The sequence below is a fragment of the Cyclospora cayetanensis genome, unplaced genomic scaffold (assembly GCF_002999335.1).
Source record: "Cyclospora cayetanensis isolate NF1_C8 unplaced genomic scaffold, CcayRef3 CcayRef3_contig_124, whole genome shotgun sequence".
Lineage (NCBI taxonomy): Eukaryota > Apicomplexa > Conoidasida > Eucoccidiorida > Eimeriidae > Cyclospora > Cyclospora cayetanensis.
In genome coordinates this window covers 19,011-36,554 of record NW_020312064.1, presented here as the reverse complement: position 1 = coordinate 36,554, position 17,544 = coordinate 19,011, and the positions used below count along the sequence as shown (strand labels likewise).

The 17,544-nt window shown below is 47.2% G+C and overlaps 2 protein-coding genes across 2 annotated transcripts; both read left to right on the top strand.

The window, feature by feature from the left end:
* Positions 1-9,078: 9,078 nt before the first annotated feature.
* LOC113147089 lies at positions 9,079-13,412 on the top strand. Its single transcript, XM_026336378.1, has 5 exons — positions 9,079-9,876; positions 10,317-10,411; positions 10,908-10,964; positions 11,250-11,675; positions 11,933-13,412. The coding sequence occupies exons 1-5, from the start codon at positions 9,079-9,081 to the stop codon at positions 13,410-13,412; spliced, it is 2,856 nt and encodes a 951-aa protein (XP_026192163.1).
* Positions 13,413-14,347: 935 nt separating this feature from the next.
* LOC34619973 (radial spoke head 1 homolog) lies at positions 14,348-16,081 on the top strand. Its single transcript, XM_026336376.1, has 5 exons — positions 14,348-14,525; positions 14,785-14,892; positions 15,108-15,212; positions 15,518-15,717; positions 15,959-16,081. Exons 1-5 carry the CDS (start codon positions 14,348-14,350, stop codon positions 16,079-16,081), a joined length of 714 nt encoding a protein of 237 aa, XP_026192161.1.
* The last annotated feature ends 1,463 nt before the right edge of the window (positions 16,082-17,544 follow it).

The following is a 17,544-nucleotide window of genomic DNA, read 5'->3' as shown; positions in this document are numbered from 1 at the left end:
GCTCTCGGACGCTGCACTCAGCCCCGCCAGCAGCCGAAGCACTTCTTCCTGCAATGGACTCCGGTAGTACCGAAAAGGGTCCTTGGCGGCCAGAAGCCGCCCGAAAGCATTCACTCTCTAAGTAGCTGTAGTTACTGGTCTGCAAATGTGCCCAAAGTCCCTTCACATGAAAGGGCAAGACAGGCTCAAAGGATGACGCCGATCACATAATCTTAAGTCTTGGCAGGAAGCAGAATACTACACATTGGCTTCTTTTCTAAAAAAGCTCCCTCCATCTCTTCCCTGCCCGCGCCCCTGAGGGTTCTTACATAAAGGAGAAGGACAGATAGAAGCAGTGCTGCACCCTAGAGACACTCCAAGAGTACACAGCTAGGTGAATGTAGCATTTACCGCATGCACACGCACACTCAATTGCTTCTTTTTGTATTGAAATTCTGCTCTCCTGCAGTAAACAAGATATAAGAATGACAAAACCAATTCTGCCATTCTCCACTTATTCCCTAGTCAAAATTTTGGGCGTGGTAACGAGTGCCGGAGTACAGCTTTACCTGCAACATCTTTCCTTGCCGTTTCGAAACGCATGAGATCATGTTCCGTACTTACAGTCGATAACACCTATGCACCCAACAGCGCAGGAGTTTCCGACCTATTTCCACACCCCTAAGACATGGAAGAGCGACAAAAAGTGCGAGCGAGAAAAAATATTGGGCTCAGCCGCCATTTGAACCTGTCTGGAGGCATCACAAGGGCTTTAGGCGGGCCCTCTTCTCCAGGGGTTTCGAGGGCATCCCTGGGGTGTGACAATATTTCAGGAACTCTTGCGTTGTTTGGTGCATAGTTGCTACCAACTGTAAATACGGAACACGATATCATGCGTTTTGATATATGGATAAAAGATGGGTGCAGGGAAAGCTGTACTCCGCCACGCTTTGCCACACCCATAATGCTGACTAGGAAGTAAGTAAAGAGTTGAAGAACTGGTTTTGCCACATGATGATGGCTGTGTTATGCCTGACTTTCGCCCGAGTGCTGCAACGTGTTGGCCTCCTAGTACGAGAGAGCGGAAAACAAGCAAAACGGGTAGAGAGCACCAGAGTGCACACTAGTTTAACAATGCCTTCACGGCTCATGGAGCAAGCTTTCGTGCCAATGCTGACAATGCTTGTAGCACAGTCGAAATCTTAGCCCCAAACGAGGCACAAGGAAAAATGTAGGGTTAGCATAACTAAGAATCCCTGTGCATACAACCTGGAATGAGAGGACATCTCAACAATACTAGTGACAACTTTCCCAAGAATTACCTGTAGATAAGGTTACGTATTTCGGGCTGAGCATACGCTGGGGAAAAGCAATTATCAAGTACCGTGAGGAATGTCTTCCATAGCGACTAGTGCTACTAACAAAAAGTGCGCCACATACACTTTCGCAGGCTACGAGACCCCCTAACAAATCTTTCGTGAAGCACTGAGGTTGGCATTTCTAAACGCATTTTACCAAAGACTCCTGAGTACTGTGTCCTCGGTGCTTAAGGGTCCTAGCATTCAACAGCTGTACGGCTCCGCATGAAGCCCCCGCCTTTACGCTTGTCATTTGTCTGCGTGGGGAAGTTTGCCAATAATTCGGAAGGTATTAAAGCTTTAGAGGAAGCCACTATTGCTAGTAATGCGGCACCCGAACATCGGGCAAATCAGGACAGTACGAACAAGCATTAAAGCGCTATACAGTCGCAGATGCTCCTACTAGCCTGAGTCAAAATGTCTTCAACTGGTCACCTCCTAATGCGCCTCGTGAAAAGCGCCGATATATCAACACCAAATCTCTAGGCTCATAGCACATATCAGCTCGTCGCTCATGATAATCCCGTATCCTTGTGTTTTGCATATACCTTCGCCTGCACCAGCAACTTTGCTGTAAAGCTCTTCGCTGCTGCGGGTGTCTGCTTGCCCCGAATTACCAGGTGGAGGTCCGGATCAGACTAAAAGACCTCAAAGCAGGAGACAGATGAGAGGGAAGAGTGAGTAGACGGATTTACTGTTGTATTATTAACTCACTCAGCAATAGGAAGAAACTCAAGAAAATCCGTCAATTGAATTGTGGGATTACTGACTCGTAAGTTTCGCATAAGAAGGCGGTTCATGTGCTCTGTTCGCCTGTTCGCGTAAGGAGTGTGTCATAGTTGTCGTATTATGATCAATGTGCATGGACGGACTCATTAGGGCACGCCAGAACGCACCAACAAACTTTAGATCCCTTTTGGTAACGATACTCCTAGGGAAGTCGTGAACCTTTCTGACATGTTTAGAATAGTTTAGCGACTTCCTGAGCCGCGACACAGCTAAATCAGAGAATGAAATTTCAAAAACAATTCGAGTTGACCGACAACGACGTGGATGCTATCCTAATCCCTGACCTGGGGCAGTCCAAAGATAAGGCCCACCCACAGCTAGATTAGAACGATTCCTTTGCGAAACTGAAAGGTTCTGCAAAAATGCCAGCTGTAGGCAAACCGTGCGGCTTTAGTTGCTAACAATCTGGGCTTCACAGTGCACACCTTTCTGCTGCGGAACGTCTTCTACGCCACCCGGACTACAAAAGCTTCTTCATTGTGATCAGAGTCCCGCATTGGCCCGAAAGGGCACAACATATGCGCTTTGAGCAGAACAGTAATGTAAAACGATGAAAAATGTGCAAGTGACAGATTCCTCGCTTTGTTTTCAATCACAGCAGGTCTCTCAGCGTGGTAGTGCTGCAGCCCTTTGCAATTCTCGGTTTTGTCAAGAATTGCGGCTGCACGGCAGGATCAACGACGCAAAACACTAGCTATTCCGATGGAAGCTGTGGCATACAAGGGCGCCTGCGATGCACAGTAAAGAATCCTTGGGGCGTCTAGAGGGCGCGTTTGTGACCATGATGGTGATACCTGAAGTGCACTTTCCAGCGAACAACTCTGGGATTTTCAAAGCCCTGAAGGCGCTTGGAAGCATGCATCGAAGACTGCTGATCTGTCTGGAAAGTAAAATGACTGCCATAATAAATAGTGCCGAGACATGATTCAGGCCCCACCACATGGCATAAAGTTCCTTTTCCCACAGCGGATACTACTGGCTTTTTTGATGGAACAGTGAAGTATAACAAATAATAATTCAGGGACTCGAAGGCTTTGTGACGGTTTGAAAAGAATAGCACTTATCGAGGTGTCACTGCATCCGGTTCTCGAAAGAAATGACACTCATGAAAAAGCAGCGCGAGTACCGATAGGTATCCTAGATGCGTCATCAGCTCCTCTGTCCACGCTACAGCCGCGTGTTTTTACAGTAGATCGGGTCAAGAAGCGGATGGTCAAGCAAGCCCAGTATTGTTTTTATGGTAACAAGTGCACGTCCCTAGAACTTCTCAATACCCCTTCAGGCGCATAACGACAAAGGCCATGCGCTAGATGGTTCAATTTTTGCAGGATCCGGCTCGAATACTTCAGCCAAGACGCCGTTTTCCAGAAATACTTTTGGTCTCAAATAGAGCAACATTTACGTGCCTTCGCTTGCCACTTGCAACACCTAAACCTCACCCCGTAGGTGTGTCCAGTGCTCGATAATGCCCCAATGTCAACGATAGGGAGTCTTGCGAGCCTATGAAAGAACAGCAGATTGCAAATTCAAACAGAGCACAGTTGTGCTCCCGTTCGCAAGTGCAGCCGTGGGACGCAACTTTGTGCTTGTCATGAGGGTGAGGAATCATAAGATAGCGTCAGTAAAGGCAAATGGTGAGAAGACTATTATTTTGTGTATCTTATTAGGTAGTTCAGCAATGAGGCATCGAGCAACTTTGCTTTACAAGTATGTTGTTGAGGGGTTTGAAGTTTACGGAGATGCGTCACTTTACGTACTTTTCGACACAAACATCGCGGTATGCTCAAAGGCGCCCATCAAGTCCCGTACTCTACCATTTCTCCAACAAATCTTCCGCCTGCCCTATATTTTTCTCTCCGTTCTTTGGTGGTCTTCCGATACCGCGGAACATTACTTGGGGCTAACCCAGGGACTAGCACAATACGGGATGACTAGAATGTGGCCTGGCTGCTAATACCCCGTTATTGTTTAGCACAACCGCGAAACAGTCCTTGATTATGTCTATTCCTATTGCTCCTGAGCTGAAGCTTTGCATGGAAAAAGTTTTGATGCAGAGCTACGAAGACTAGATGCATGCTTAGCCGTCTTCTCGTACTATGTTACCGAGCTGACTGCGAAAGGACTCTGCCTCACCGGAAGCTAGGCCGTTTAAAACACGGAGAGCTCTTTTACTTTATCGCTTACTGGCACATTACCTCCACAACGCACAGCTGGGGCCGCATGCTCCTTCCTTTGGGCCACACATGGTAATCCTATAGTTAGGTCATGGTGTCCCGGTCCAACAAAGAGATTTCGAATCCTGCTAATAGGACCCTATGCCATTTTTAGGCAGCATTTGACTGCTGTGGCCTTGCAAATCTTTGAGTTCTGCGGTACATCAGCAACCCTGAGTGAAAGCGGCCTAAGCTACACATGACCAGTTTCTACTATACTAGTAATATCGAGCTATAAATTTTAGAATTGTCTGACTGGTTCGCCTTGTTGTATGTCATCCTCCTTTACAGCGTTTGAAGCGCGGTGCAAGAAGCAACACCATTTTGTGCGCGTGCCATAGATGTTATGCACAAATTGCTGTGCAAGCTTAATATGCTTTTTTAGGTGCAGCTCTGAGCACCTCGGTGTCCCTCTCCCCTCATGTATGGAGCCCCGAGAGGGGCAGGCAGAAGGAAAAAGGACCTTTTTCGGTTAAAGCTCAATGACTTTCTGTGGTTTTTGTATTGTGTGCCCAGTTAATTGCCTCCCTACGAGACTTCAGAAGAACCGTTACAGATGGCTTAGCGCATGGTTCGATGTGGCTCTTCGCGGCTCATCCATTTTCTCTGGATACAGAGAAATGTCATGTCCGCCCAAAACCTTTTCTTATCAAGTTTTAGCTAAGTGGTATGTCAATCGCTTGATCTTCGCGGGAACCGGATGAGGTTTTGTGCCACCGTCAACTTTCATTAGCGGAGGGTTTTCTCCCCGTCTGGGCCGCACAGGTAGGTCTGCAGGACGATGTCACACATTAGCTCAACATCTGATGAAGTGATTTCATAAAAAAGCTGAGAAAGAGGCAATGGATTCGTCGATGAGTTTATGCCAACAAAGAAAGTATGAAGGCTGTAAGGATGACAAGTACACAAGATCTCACTAGGCAGTTGGAGATGTAGCTCGCTTCGAGCCCCCGGGATGAACAGATAAGGATGCTACTTGACGCATGCTTATTAAGGATAAACTCACTCTATTAGTGGCACTGGTTTTCAAGGAAGTGCCCTACCTTCAGGGACAAGTACAATTCAAGCCTTCTTCTGAACCCTTATGCATCGATTAAAGGTGAGGTAAACTCAACAGCAAGATTAATGAGTCGAGAGAGCGAATGTAGGGATACCCACCAGTAAATCAGTATCTCGAAATGTATAATTTTGTTTGCTAAAGCCTCAAAGTAAAGCAATGGCTGCTTCATCAGGGGTTTGTCTCAGGTGTACCGGCGGTGTCACGTCAGTTGGTCCCAGGATAGGCAGCGACTCAGTCACTAAACAACTGACCGGTGAAACCTTTACAAGTTAGAATGCTGTCCTGGGAGCAGCTGAGGGATATAAAGTGCGCGTGGGCTTCAGGAAGGTTAAGCAGAGAGTTCATGAAAACTGGAATCGCCACACTCAGTCACAGCCCGCGTTACGCACCCCTTTGTGAAATTGTAAAGCATAATCTACTCTTATGACTGAAAGCCTCGAAGGATGAGAAAGGGCTACGCCCAACCAACACCCAGAATACTCTTTCCTGCAGCACATGCCAGTAGCATCAAAACATGTCTTTGGCAGAAGCGAAAACCCACAAACAGCGCGCTCTCCAAATTGCTATAGCAAGTCGGACTCGGCTAAACTTGAAGTCTTCACACATAGTAAGTGAGGCTTGCTCAAGAAATAACGAGTGCAGTAAAGCAGTCGTGGGCACATGCAGAGGACTACCATCCCAATCCGTGAACTGCCTCCCGATGCTTTGAAGACCCTTTGACTTTAGCCCATAAAGTGATTGGCATTGTAAAATGATTCTTACTCGCTTTCCTATCCCCATATCTAGGCATGTGGAACATCCCTCTGGTCCCGAAAGCATATTGCTCTAAAATCCAGCGAGCTCCCCTTGCTCCTAACTTGCTGGTTCGTGCCTCCAGTATATAAATAAAAAGTAATCTAAGGTCGCCTTACACATGTGGTTCAAGCGCGAAAAATCGGGTAAAAAAGGAACTCGCGTGAGCCTTCGAGCCTCGCAGACAACGTGACGCTTTTCGAACGCGTAAGCTGAGCGACGTCATTTTTACGTAGCTCCAGGTAACCCGGCTCTCAACCATTCACTATATCAATTGCTTACTGCTCGGACTAACTTCAGGGAAAGACCGTTCATGGCCTCATCCCAACAGGCATGCAACGCATAATATTTTACTGTTCAGCACGACCCACCACAAACACCTCGGAATATAAAGGACACAGCATGCATAATGATTATTTTATATTTACAATAATCTTGCTGTTTGACTAAGCTCAACACTGAAAATAAAGAATGCCAATAACCCAGTAGGGCCCCCTTCTGCAGTATTACAAGAAACTCAAGTGAGGGAAGAGCAGGGTTTACTGCCCGTATTGCATCAAGGTCATTAATATAGTGACAAATTCACTTCGACGCTTGCTAACACTTCTTGTTGAGAAGCCCCGTAATAACAGAGAAACTCATCCGCGAAAGCTATTTTAAGTGCTGGATGCGGTTGTGGGGCCGATTCTGCAAACGGATGCGGTACAATTGCCTAGCAGTTAGCTGGCATGCCTGCAGCGCCTGTTTGGAGATGCTTTCTAGCGTATTGCCTGTTGGTGCCACTAAAGGCCCTCGGTTGTCGACCCTGCCCTGCCACTCTATGCAACCCTAGTATATCAACGGAGAAACAGCTGCACCCAGCCATGCGGTGCTTTCATGTGCAACGCTCATCTAAGGTCTGCGTCGGGGAAGAACTTACCACCAGACTCAAAGTAAACGCCTCGTAAAAAGCTACTTCAAGTACTTCCGACCAGATTAAACCCCCTTTTTGCCTACTTGCTCCCCTCAGCGTTTCGCCATGAGGGGAGAGGCACTGCTAATGTGCATGTTACTGCACTCTTTAAGCATTCCAAACACGCACAGCTAGTTTTGCATTGCATCTAGCGCACAGCCACACAACACGCGCTCTTGTTGGATTCAGCTAACGCTACTCCGCAACAAATAATGCATATGGAAGGCCAAAGCTATTAATATATCGCTTATCAATTTTTGATTACATCTAACTAGATAATTAGAAGATATCAAAGTGCAGCTTGGCCCACCACAAGTAGCAGCGCGACAATTTGCACTGGATAGTTCCGCATGCTGGAATAGACGCTGGAGCAACGAAACCAACGTATTGACTACACAAAAAGAAAAGGTGTCCGTCGAGAAACCCTTAACTGGTGACTCACTAAGAATTCTTAGAAATTAATTACGTGTCCTTCCAAATTAGCACCCTCCTTTCCCTACCCGTGCGCCTACTGGTAAATTACGGCACGACGCAGTACCGGTGTCTCCTAATCAAGTCCCTCCTAAGCAAATTTCAATTATCAAAGCTACAGATTCACTGCTCAGAAACTGAAGAAGTGTACCGCAGATTGACTTAAAATTATGCAGCGCCTGCAACTATCCCACAAGCCACCGTCCTGGCTGTTTGTTTGGAATATACGCGGAGGAAAAACCTCAATGAGAGGATTCACATTTGAAAATACATGGAAAGCCTTTGGTGCCATCCACCCACTTTTCGGACTTGATCAGTTCGCGTAGACCATGTTCTCCGCTGCATGCTAGTGTTGTAGACTTCGAATAATAAGTGGAAGAATGGTCGAATGATAAATAAAGAATGTGCTGGAGGAAATATCATATAGGCTATAATGGACCAAGATAGCTATCGCAGGGCCGTATCCACGCACTCCCGTTTGCAGTTAGGCATGATGTAAACGATGGAAAAAGCATTATGGGAAAATTTGTCATACATTTGGGCCTTAGATTCTTTTCGCTTTGCATTTAGCCTCTTCCGTTACGTTTTTCTCTAAAAACTTGCCGTAGTTTGCTGAGGAGTGGTGGTGCGTTCGTAGCAGCCCCGAGCCGTCTTGTAGCTACACTAGAAACCATCAAGGCCTCCAGTATAGTGAGTCCTTCGGTACACAACCTCCTGCATACTTGGGTACCTAAAATGTCTATGCTGCAGATTACGGGGATTTGGCTGTGCCATAACGCTGCTGGCCGTTCCACATGAGTAGATGTGGGCGCCCGCGCGCTTCTGTGGAGATCTGGGCGGCACAGACAAGGCCTTTTCTGTCCTCATCTCAGTGTTAAGACCGTATTACATTATACTTAATTAGTGTATCAGGAATTTTAATTGCCATTTGAGGATGGAAGCAGCCGAAGCTGCCACGGTGCGTCAAGAGGAACGTGGGTGATCCGTTCTTCTGCCAAGCGTGGGAAGTGCCTCGTCAGCGTATTGTGTTACTTCCGGGTGTGAAGTCTGACATTGGGCAATAAACTGTGTGCTAAAGATCTACCGAATTTCCCTGGACTGGCAAAGTTATGAAGTAGTGCCTTTTCTTCAAATTCCTGTAGGCTGACACGTAGAAAACCAAGGCATAACTGTCTTGCTACAGGTCTTTTAAGGATTTTCTGGCACTTGGTAAACGATGTACTACAGGCTCTGAGCCATTGATTTGTTCCTTGCATTCTGCAGCAACGCCGTAGTCCGTCTTCTCATTCAAAGTTTTGAAGAGACACATTTCCAGCGAGTGGGCAGTGCACCCTGCTTAGCATCACCTGGCTCCGTAGACTGGAGGCATCTTCTTGTATGATATTTGTTTCAAAGTGTTAATTTCTACTTGGATGGAACTGGGGAAGTTAGGCAAACAGGAATGCCTGGAAAGTCTTCGACGAGATGGCTGCTACGCTAGGGTCTAGCCATCAGGGTGTACCTATTTTTGAAGCCCTACCTTCAGCAGCTAGTGTTCCGCTCCCAGATCCTCCTGAGTCCAAAACAGAAGGGTCACATCAGCTTTTTGAAAAGCAGGATAATTCAAGAGATCATCAGAGAAAGCCTGTGGTGTCCCCAACTAAAAGGCTAGCTGGTGATGGTGCGTCGGAGAACGCAACTCGCAACTCCACTCCAGATAATGGAACAGTCATGGTTGGAGTACTGGTACAGTGTGGAGATTGTGGCAAGAAGTTCATTAACTCATACTATTTGGAGAGGCACATTCAGAAAAGGCACAGGGCGGATGGTGCACATGCATGTGTAGCCCGCTTTGAGCCCTCAGGCATGTCCATGCGTGGTACTAAAACATTCATACGACCCGTTGACTCTGCTGCAGTCAGCCCCCTAGCTCCTTCGGTAGGACTTCTAGAGCAACACCAGCAGCAGCAGTTGATACAGCAGCAGCAACTTATACAACAACAGCAAGCCCTGCAACAACAACAACAACTGTTGCAGCAACAGTTCAATATGCTTAGCACAGCAGCGTTGAGGGCCTCTGAAGTCCCGCTTACAACCCATGGGCTTTTTCAGTCTGCACAAGTGGCTTCCCAACAGGCTGGTAATAATGACTCACAAGCAGGAAGTACTGCTGGCCAGCAGTCATGGGTAAAGAGCTCTACGCCCAATACTCTAGATGAAAAGCATAAAACGATTGGTGATGCAAAGGATCTTGTTCAGAAAGAGATACAGGAAGCTGTTAAGGTGGGCTCCGCCTACGATGTCCTTGATGACGCTCCTGGCACAGAAAGTCGTTTGATTTTTCCATTTGTGATTGGTGTTCTGGTCCCATAGTCGGGCACTCAGTTGCATGCAAAAATATCACAGCGCTAGTAAGCTGACTTGTGTGGCACAATCCAACAGTGACTGTGATCCTTGCAGACGCTAAGAGACTCTTTCAAAGACGAATTGTTGGAACTTCAACACAGACTCAAGAGCATAAAGGCAAGAGGCAGATACTAGTGCACACCACGTTTGAAAGCCGATACAGTACTATAACATTGTGCTGAAGTATACGGAGTCCAGAGCTCCACTAACATTACTTCTTCCAACGTTACTATGTCACACCCTATTCTCGAGCTCAAAAGGACTTGTATGCGTCACTGAATATGACATAATGCAGCTTGCTCTGCGCGTTCCTTTAGCCGGCACATCATCGTGACACTGCGTTGATGCTCCTCAACGAACTAAAGGCGCCTTCACAAAGGAACTCGAAGGTTGGTGATCATCTGGCCTCCTTGTGCGAACCCACCTGAAGGCCAGGGGACTCCAAAATTACTAAAACCCCCAACCCAGATTGACTTGGCATTTATAAAGTAAGCATCTTTGCATCCAAGAAAAAATTTGCTAAGTATGTTGGTGTTTTGCCCCTCCTGACATTACGTAACGTTTTATGGTTGCAGGCAAGTTGGAGAAGGAAAGCAGCGGAGTCACACATGTCGAGAGTGATCCAACGAAAGGCATGCGGTCTTGTTACAAAGGCTGCAGTTTGTACCACTATGCCCTGGCACCTCGAAGCCATAGTTAGCTAACGTGAGAATGTGTAAAGTAAATAAAGGAATAGTGGCAAGTTGTGACTTTGTACTGCGTTTCGTACACAGCTTTCGAGACCAACACCGCGTTCCCAGACACCATCACTACCGTCCACTAGTCGCTCTGGTCAGTGTTTCTGAATCAACACCCCCATCCCTAGGCCTGATTATATACATCCTTGGAACCTCTATAACACGGCTTAGATTGAAGCCTGATTTTTCAAGTGCCTCAAGCGACCAAACATCCCAAAAAGCTACAGGGTGTCATCTTTAGGAATTTACGCTTTCAGTTCTTGATATCCATGCAGCCTTGTTCAGTTCCACGGATGTATGACAGCCCTAGCCATACCGCCTGAAGCATCTATGAATGAGCACTCATACATTGTGCATGAGTAGAAACATTACGTACGAGCACCACCATGAGCATCAGAGGCGTGCCGAAAGAAGCGGGGAACTGTACTGCGAAAACTAGCACAAGCTTCCGGTATCACCATGGTGCGCAATTTCTGTGCATTCAAGGCACATTCATTTTTTTCTCCTTGTTAGGGTGTATGCAGAGTCAAATTCAGATAGCAGCAAACGCAGCGTTACCTGCACTAGTTCCTCCGCCTGCACTTGGGGTGATGGTGCAACAAATGCCAAATTTGAGGCTTCATGCCCCAAAAGGCGACAAATCTGGCGCATCGACGAAGCAATCAGTAGCGGGAGTGGCTGCCAGAGCTGCCGCAGCAAAGCAGAAAAGCGAAGCGGTCTCTTCGTACCTAAATCACCCTCTAGGGAACATAATCGCAAGGCAGACCGGCCCTTGGAAGCTTCCAAGTCTTTAAGAAGCGCATCAAGGCGAACAACTTGGATATGCAAAGACAGAAAATGCAAAAGTAGTGCCATGGAGCAACAGCCTGGCGTGAGTCTTTCTCTCGATTCGATGCCTCAGTCTGCTACGGCTACTGGACCTGAAGCTGGGAAGGAAATGCGCAGAGCGATCCTTTGCCTCCTGATGTACTCACATAGGCAAGCCCAGCTGCTGTGACGAAGTGCATAAGGTTTTAAACACCCGTGGCTGCTGCATCTTACAGTATATTAAGTTGCTGTACTGCTTCAATTATTGGTAGACATCTGCAGTGGATTGCCTCATGAGTAACGGCATTCATAATCAGCATGTAAGCTGCCCTGACCAGCTTCCACCCGTATTTTTAATTTGTACTAGCTTGATGTTCGTTCATTTACAGAGAGTTTATGGCTAGGAGTCAGCTTCTTGAACTACTAAGGCACAACAACAAGCCTCCGCCAGACGAAGTAGAAAAGCAGCTTGAATTACCACCAGGAACACTATCCTGCCAGCTGGCCAATTACTTGCTTCAGCCAGCAGCTGCTGGTCCACGATCGGGCGTCAATACATCCAATGCCCCCCAAAACTCCGATAGCCTTAACCTACCTTGGCCTGCTGCACACGTAGGCGGATGCTGCTACCATCTACACAAACCGCCGCAGCCGCCAAGAGCTTTTTCCGTAAAAGCCAAATTGCAGCAGCTTAAGCAGCGCTTTTCTAGTAAGCCTCTTATCACTTCAGTGACGTGCCCCTTAGCTCCACACACAACCGGTGTACCAGGTGGCGCGTTAAAAAACGAGCCTCAGCATTGGACCCCCTCAAGTGTTACACCTTCCCTGCAGCAGCCTCTTCCCGGATATGGCAGGAACTTTGCACGGGGACTTAACGGGGCCCAGCTGCTAATGCAGCATGGAGGACAAGTGGCCAATATACCTCTGTTACAGCCAAAGGTGCAAGCACCAACACAACAGCTCTTGCCTTACACAGTTGACAGCGGAGATACCCAGTATCCCCATCAGCCGCATCCAATAACGCTGAACAAACCACTGCCCAGCCAGCTTCCAATTGCGTCTACCTCGATACCCTCTCCAGTCAGGATTCCAGATGAATCGCAAGCAGGAAATATTCAGCGGCATAAAGAACAACCTAGATTTTGTACGCAATGGGCATCGGCTCACGAGACACGAGAAAAATCAAAATCCATTACGGAGAGAGAAATAGGCACCGTACAGCCAGCTCTGGCTGGGGACGGGGAAGAAGCGATTCCATCAGAGCAGGATCCAGCATTACCCGAGCCAAAGTCTCCATTCTATCCAGCAAGAAATGCTCCTTTGGGGACCAAGCTGAGTCCGGTGTTTCCTCCTGTCAGCAGTTGGACTCCTGTCGAATCCCCCATCGTCGCTCCCTCGGTTCCGCTTTCGGCTATCCAGGCTGCAGTAGCTGGTACGGGGGCGGATTTCACGCCAAGGCTGGGCATGGATACGCATGTGACAGGCATTTCTAAGCCATATAGAATCCAGATTGAGCAAGCTAATAGACAAAGGCCCTCCATAAAGCTCCAGCACTACGAACAAATCCCAACTCAGCAGCTACAGCAGGCCCTGGACAGGGTGGGGCTAAATGATTGTCGCCTACAGAGTGGCTCTTTCAATGAGGAGCTTAGTGCTGCACAACTCAGGGCCCCGGAAAGTGCATCGGGCATTTTCGGAGGGTTAGGACCCTCTGCTGTGATGACGGAAGACGCAGGTGGGTCTAATGGTAAGCAATACCTTCCGTCTGCGAGAGGCAGCCTGACGCTTCCTGAAGATGCGGGATGGACCACAGCTCCGTACCAGCAGCACACAGATCTTGGCCCTTGGCAGTATGCAGGAATGACGTAATTGCGCAGCTGGAGTCAAACCCAGACCCAGCACGCAGGTGAAGTCACATTTGACATGGTCGTTCTCGCTTGAATTATCACAACAATCAGAATGTGGTGCACATGTCTTTTTTCGAAAATCAAAAGCGCGTAAATACACTTAGAACGAGAGCTTGGTGGAAAGCCACCAGCAAACTAGCCTGCCATCGGATCAGTAGACATGATGCTACTTCGTAATTTGTCCTAGATAGTACAGGAATCCACTTAGTCATAGTGTACATCCTTTCCAGAGCGCCGAACTTGCTGCACCGCCAGGTCGACAGTGAGTTCTCAGTAATCCATGGTAAAATATCAGCAGTGACCTCCAAAGAAGGAATCGAATAAGAAGCAAACATTATGTACTAGTTTTCTGCATGAAAGGCTACGAAGTGTCTCGGAAACATATATCGAGCAAAGATTTAAATAAATTTATGTCAATCCTGTTGCTTAACTATCCATGTGGTGCTGAGCGCTGTCCCGTCACGCTCCTGTGCACGTGCTCGTGCATTCGCGAATAAATTAACTATTAGCATGTAAAAGGACTTCCTCAAAACAAATAGCTCTAAGAATAGTAGCTGACCCAAGAATAGCAGAAATAATGGATTAAACTCGATACCACCGGCTGCACGCCTCGTTCCAGGCACTTCAGCCCCGTTCCGGAGGCAACCGGGTATAAATAAAACGAATACCTCACACCACTGCATGAGCGAAACGATGCACAAGGCTCTAGACAGGCCCTCAATGTCTCAAATCGCTTACTTCAATCTTCTGTAAAGCGGTGACAGGCTTGTGCATATGTCGGCCGTGGTTGGTCATGCACCTTCGCTTCCATGTACTACGATACAGCACTAACATAGCTGCCAATTCTAGGCAGTTTCAATATTTTTATTTGTCAACTAGTACACGTTTTCGGATATGATGAACAATGAGAGCGATGAGGCTGCTTCCCCTAAGTTTGAAATCATAACAGTAAAGGGAAGGGGCAGCAGCAGCAGAGGACACACAGGCTCAGGCATTGCAACTTACCTAATCGACGAAAAAGGAAGAACAGAGCGATTTTCAGGCCAATATGTCTCAGGGATTAGGCAAGGGGCAGGCAAGGCACACGAAGCTGCATGCAGACACCCCGATGCATCCGTAGAAGTTACTAGTCTCATGCATTAAGCACACATATTGGTTATATAAATATCTAAGAAGTTCACCTTCGTTTCTAATGCACAGGAGCTGGGCAGAAGCAGGGCAGTCTACAGTGCGAGATATCGGACACCCACACAGAGTGCGCGCGTTTTAGCTGGTAGAGCATTGTCATCAACGCCACAAAGGCAGGAGAATATGTTTTTATTGCTGGCGCGCAGGAGAATACAGATTTGCTGACGGCTCGCAATTCAAGGGTAAATATGAAAACAATAAAAAACACGGACTTGGCGAGGCCCTGTACAAGAACGGGCGAGATACTGGTGAAGGTGAACTCATGTTTATTTCATGCAATAAACAAAACTTGGACATTTGGTTGTACACCTGGTATATAGGGGCAGATCATTATCTAGCCGTTGAATTCATACATCGCTCTTTTCTGACTTCACAACCTTAAGCATGAACCTAACAGTCTTCTTTTGGGGCAGCCATGCAGAAACAATTCACACATGTGTGAGTGTTTTGTATTACGTTTGCTTTACAGGGGAAGCAGGCACAAGCGGTGACGCTAGATACATAGGCCATTTTGTTGGAGGTCAAAGGCAGCCCTATGGCACCTTGATCTATTCTAATGGAGACGTATATGAAGGTAATTGAACTAAACCAAGAGACGAAAAAGTGCATTTTCTCCCTATAGGTCCAATGCACGTACTATTTTTATACCCATGTATATAGCACAACAGTAGCAATCCTTTTGGAGCAAGTATTCGATATCACCAACAATCCTAAGAATTGTTGTTTCACTTGTTGATACACCACAAACCAAATACGATAGAAGTATGATCCTAGAGGAAACCTACTTCATCAGGTCTACGCAGAACGCGCTGAGATTTGCTATTGGCGCGCGTATTAACGAAAGTATTTAGTGTGTGCATATGTTCTTTCTCAATACAGGGGAGTGGTTTGCTGGTCAGAAACACGGCGAGGGCTCATATCGCTTTTGCTCTGATGGGTCAATCCTTTCTGGTTCTTGGGAGGCCGGGTGGCTAAAGAAGGGGCGCTGGATCCTTCCGACTGGTGCGGTTTACATAGGAGAGTTTGTACTGAACAAACCTAATGGGCGTGGAGCCTGGCTCATTCCGAGTGGGAACCAAGTACTCGTGGAGTACACGCAGCAGGTACATGCGAACCCACAAGGGATCCAAACTTTAGATCTAATTCAGCATTTGTTTCTGCAACCCGTTCTCTGTCGCTATATTTGCAGCATCTAACTGTGGTAAGCTCGTTTTACTGCGATAATACACGGTAGCGCGTATACCAGCGTTTTGCCTTCGGCTGCTCTGACTAGTCATGGGGTGTACCAATCTGATTACATATTTTCTGCCCAATCTGCAGACGAAAAAAACATCTGATCAGACAGGCAATGAGGAGGGTTCGGCAGATGAAGAGGGGATTGCGAAATACGAAATAGCCAAAATTGACGTACAATACATTTGTACCGTCACCACCAGGGAGTAAGTACTGTACATTCTCTGTTTCCGTAATCAACAACAACACAGTATGTTACTTCTTGCAACTATACGTCGGCCGCACAGTATTGACTGCCCTGTTGTGTATGAATTTCCATCTTCACAAGGCTACTTATTTCGGGCTCATCCTACAGCACCTTGAAGTTCATCGTCAACTGTCTGATCAATATATTTTTACCAGTATCATTATCCGATGCATGTAGAAGCGTAACAATCCGCAAGGGAAAGTTCCACGAATATTTTGCAGTCCGGAATTTCAGTAAATATTTCCTTGTTGGCGTAATTTATGCGTAGTCAGATGCGAATCACCATGGTGCACGAAGCTATTGAACACGGCAAATGATTAGAACTTAGTGGCCCGAATAAACATAAAGGACTAAGCCTCATCGGCAGCCTGAACATCCCTCCTGCAGCACACTCCACTACCACCCATTCAGCCACTTGGCAGAAACGAGCCTGACAGACAACTAGCTCTCCGAAAAGTTTTAGCAGCTAGAACTTGGCCACACATAGAAGTATCTTGTGCGATGCGGCAGGGCACGCTCAAGGGATGACGGGCGCGGTACTCGAATAGTCGTGACCACATGCAGATGACCACTATTCCAATCCTTAGCTTGCCTCTTGATGCCTTAAAGTCCTTTTGGCTTTAGCCTCTTAGTTGACGGGCATGGAACAGTAATGCTTAGTCGCCTCCGTATCCCTGTATGTAGGCACGTGGAACATCCCTGTTATCCCGAAGCAAATTACTCTAGAATCCGGCGAACTCTCCTTGCTCCGAATTCGCTAATTGATGCTCCACTAGGTTTCCTAAAAATATGCACGCTAAGTATTGCCTTACACATGGGGTTTAAACGCATCAAAACGGGTAAAGCCAAAGAGACGCGCGTGAGTCTCCGAGTCCCACAGATAGCGTGATGCTTTACAAACGAGTAGGCTGTGCGGCGTCGCTCGCCACATAGCTCGACGTATTCAAGATTACAAGCATTGCTTTTAGCAACAGCTGATATCTTAGGTCGCCTTTGCTGGACAATGCTATTCCAGCATTGCATGCAAGCATGGAAAGCTCAGTGTCTTATGAAAGTCGGCTGCGGGGTGGATTGTTGTTCTACTTTCTAAGATGCACTTTTTAAAATGAAAGACTACTCCCATCTTACTTTTTATATTTAGCTCTGTGCTGAAATCCACTGGATGAACGCCCCCCAGGGGCATCCTCCTGCAATAGCGAAACCGAGCAAAAGAAGGGAACCATTTGGCTAAATCCATAGCTTGCAGTTCAATCCTAACTGGACTGGGAAGGCACTACATTAATTTTCTTGTTTCAAGAAGAGACCATAGTGCACGAGGTCTGCAGCCATGTAGTGCTAATGGTCGAGCCTACAGGCGCGAGTGTGAGAACTCCGCCTCTGCTACTACAAACCAGTGCTCAGGGTACTGCGCATTATCACCCTACAA

Excerpts from the sequence above, each read along its gene's own strand:
- LOC34619973 (XM_026336376.1), top strand. The coding sequence starts at position 14,348 with ATGAACAATGAGAGCGATGAGGCTGCTTCCCCTAAGTTTGAAATCATA. Across the intron at positions 14,526-14,784 it reads AGGGATTAGGCAAGGGGCAG|GAGAATACAGATTTGCTGAC; the intron begins GCAAGGCACACG and ends GCTGGCGCGCAG. Across the intron at positions 15,213-15,517 it reads TAATGGAGACGTATATGAAG|GGGAGTGGTTTGCTGGTCAG; the intron begins GTAATTGAACTA and ends TTCTCAATACAG.
- LOC113147089 (XM_026336378.1), top strand. The coding sequence starts at position 9,079 with ATGGCTGCTACGCTAGGGTCTAGCCATCAGGGTGTACCTATTTTTGAA. Across the intron at positions 9,877-10,316 it reads AGATACAGGAAGCTGTTAAG|CCGGCACATCATCGTGACAC; the intron begins GTGGGCTCCGCC and ends GCGTTCCTTTAG. Across the intron at positions 10,965-11,249 it reads ACATCCCAAAAAGCTACAGG|GGTGTATGCAGAGTCAAATT; the intron begins GTGTCATCTTTA and ends TCTCCTTGTTAG.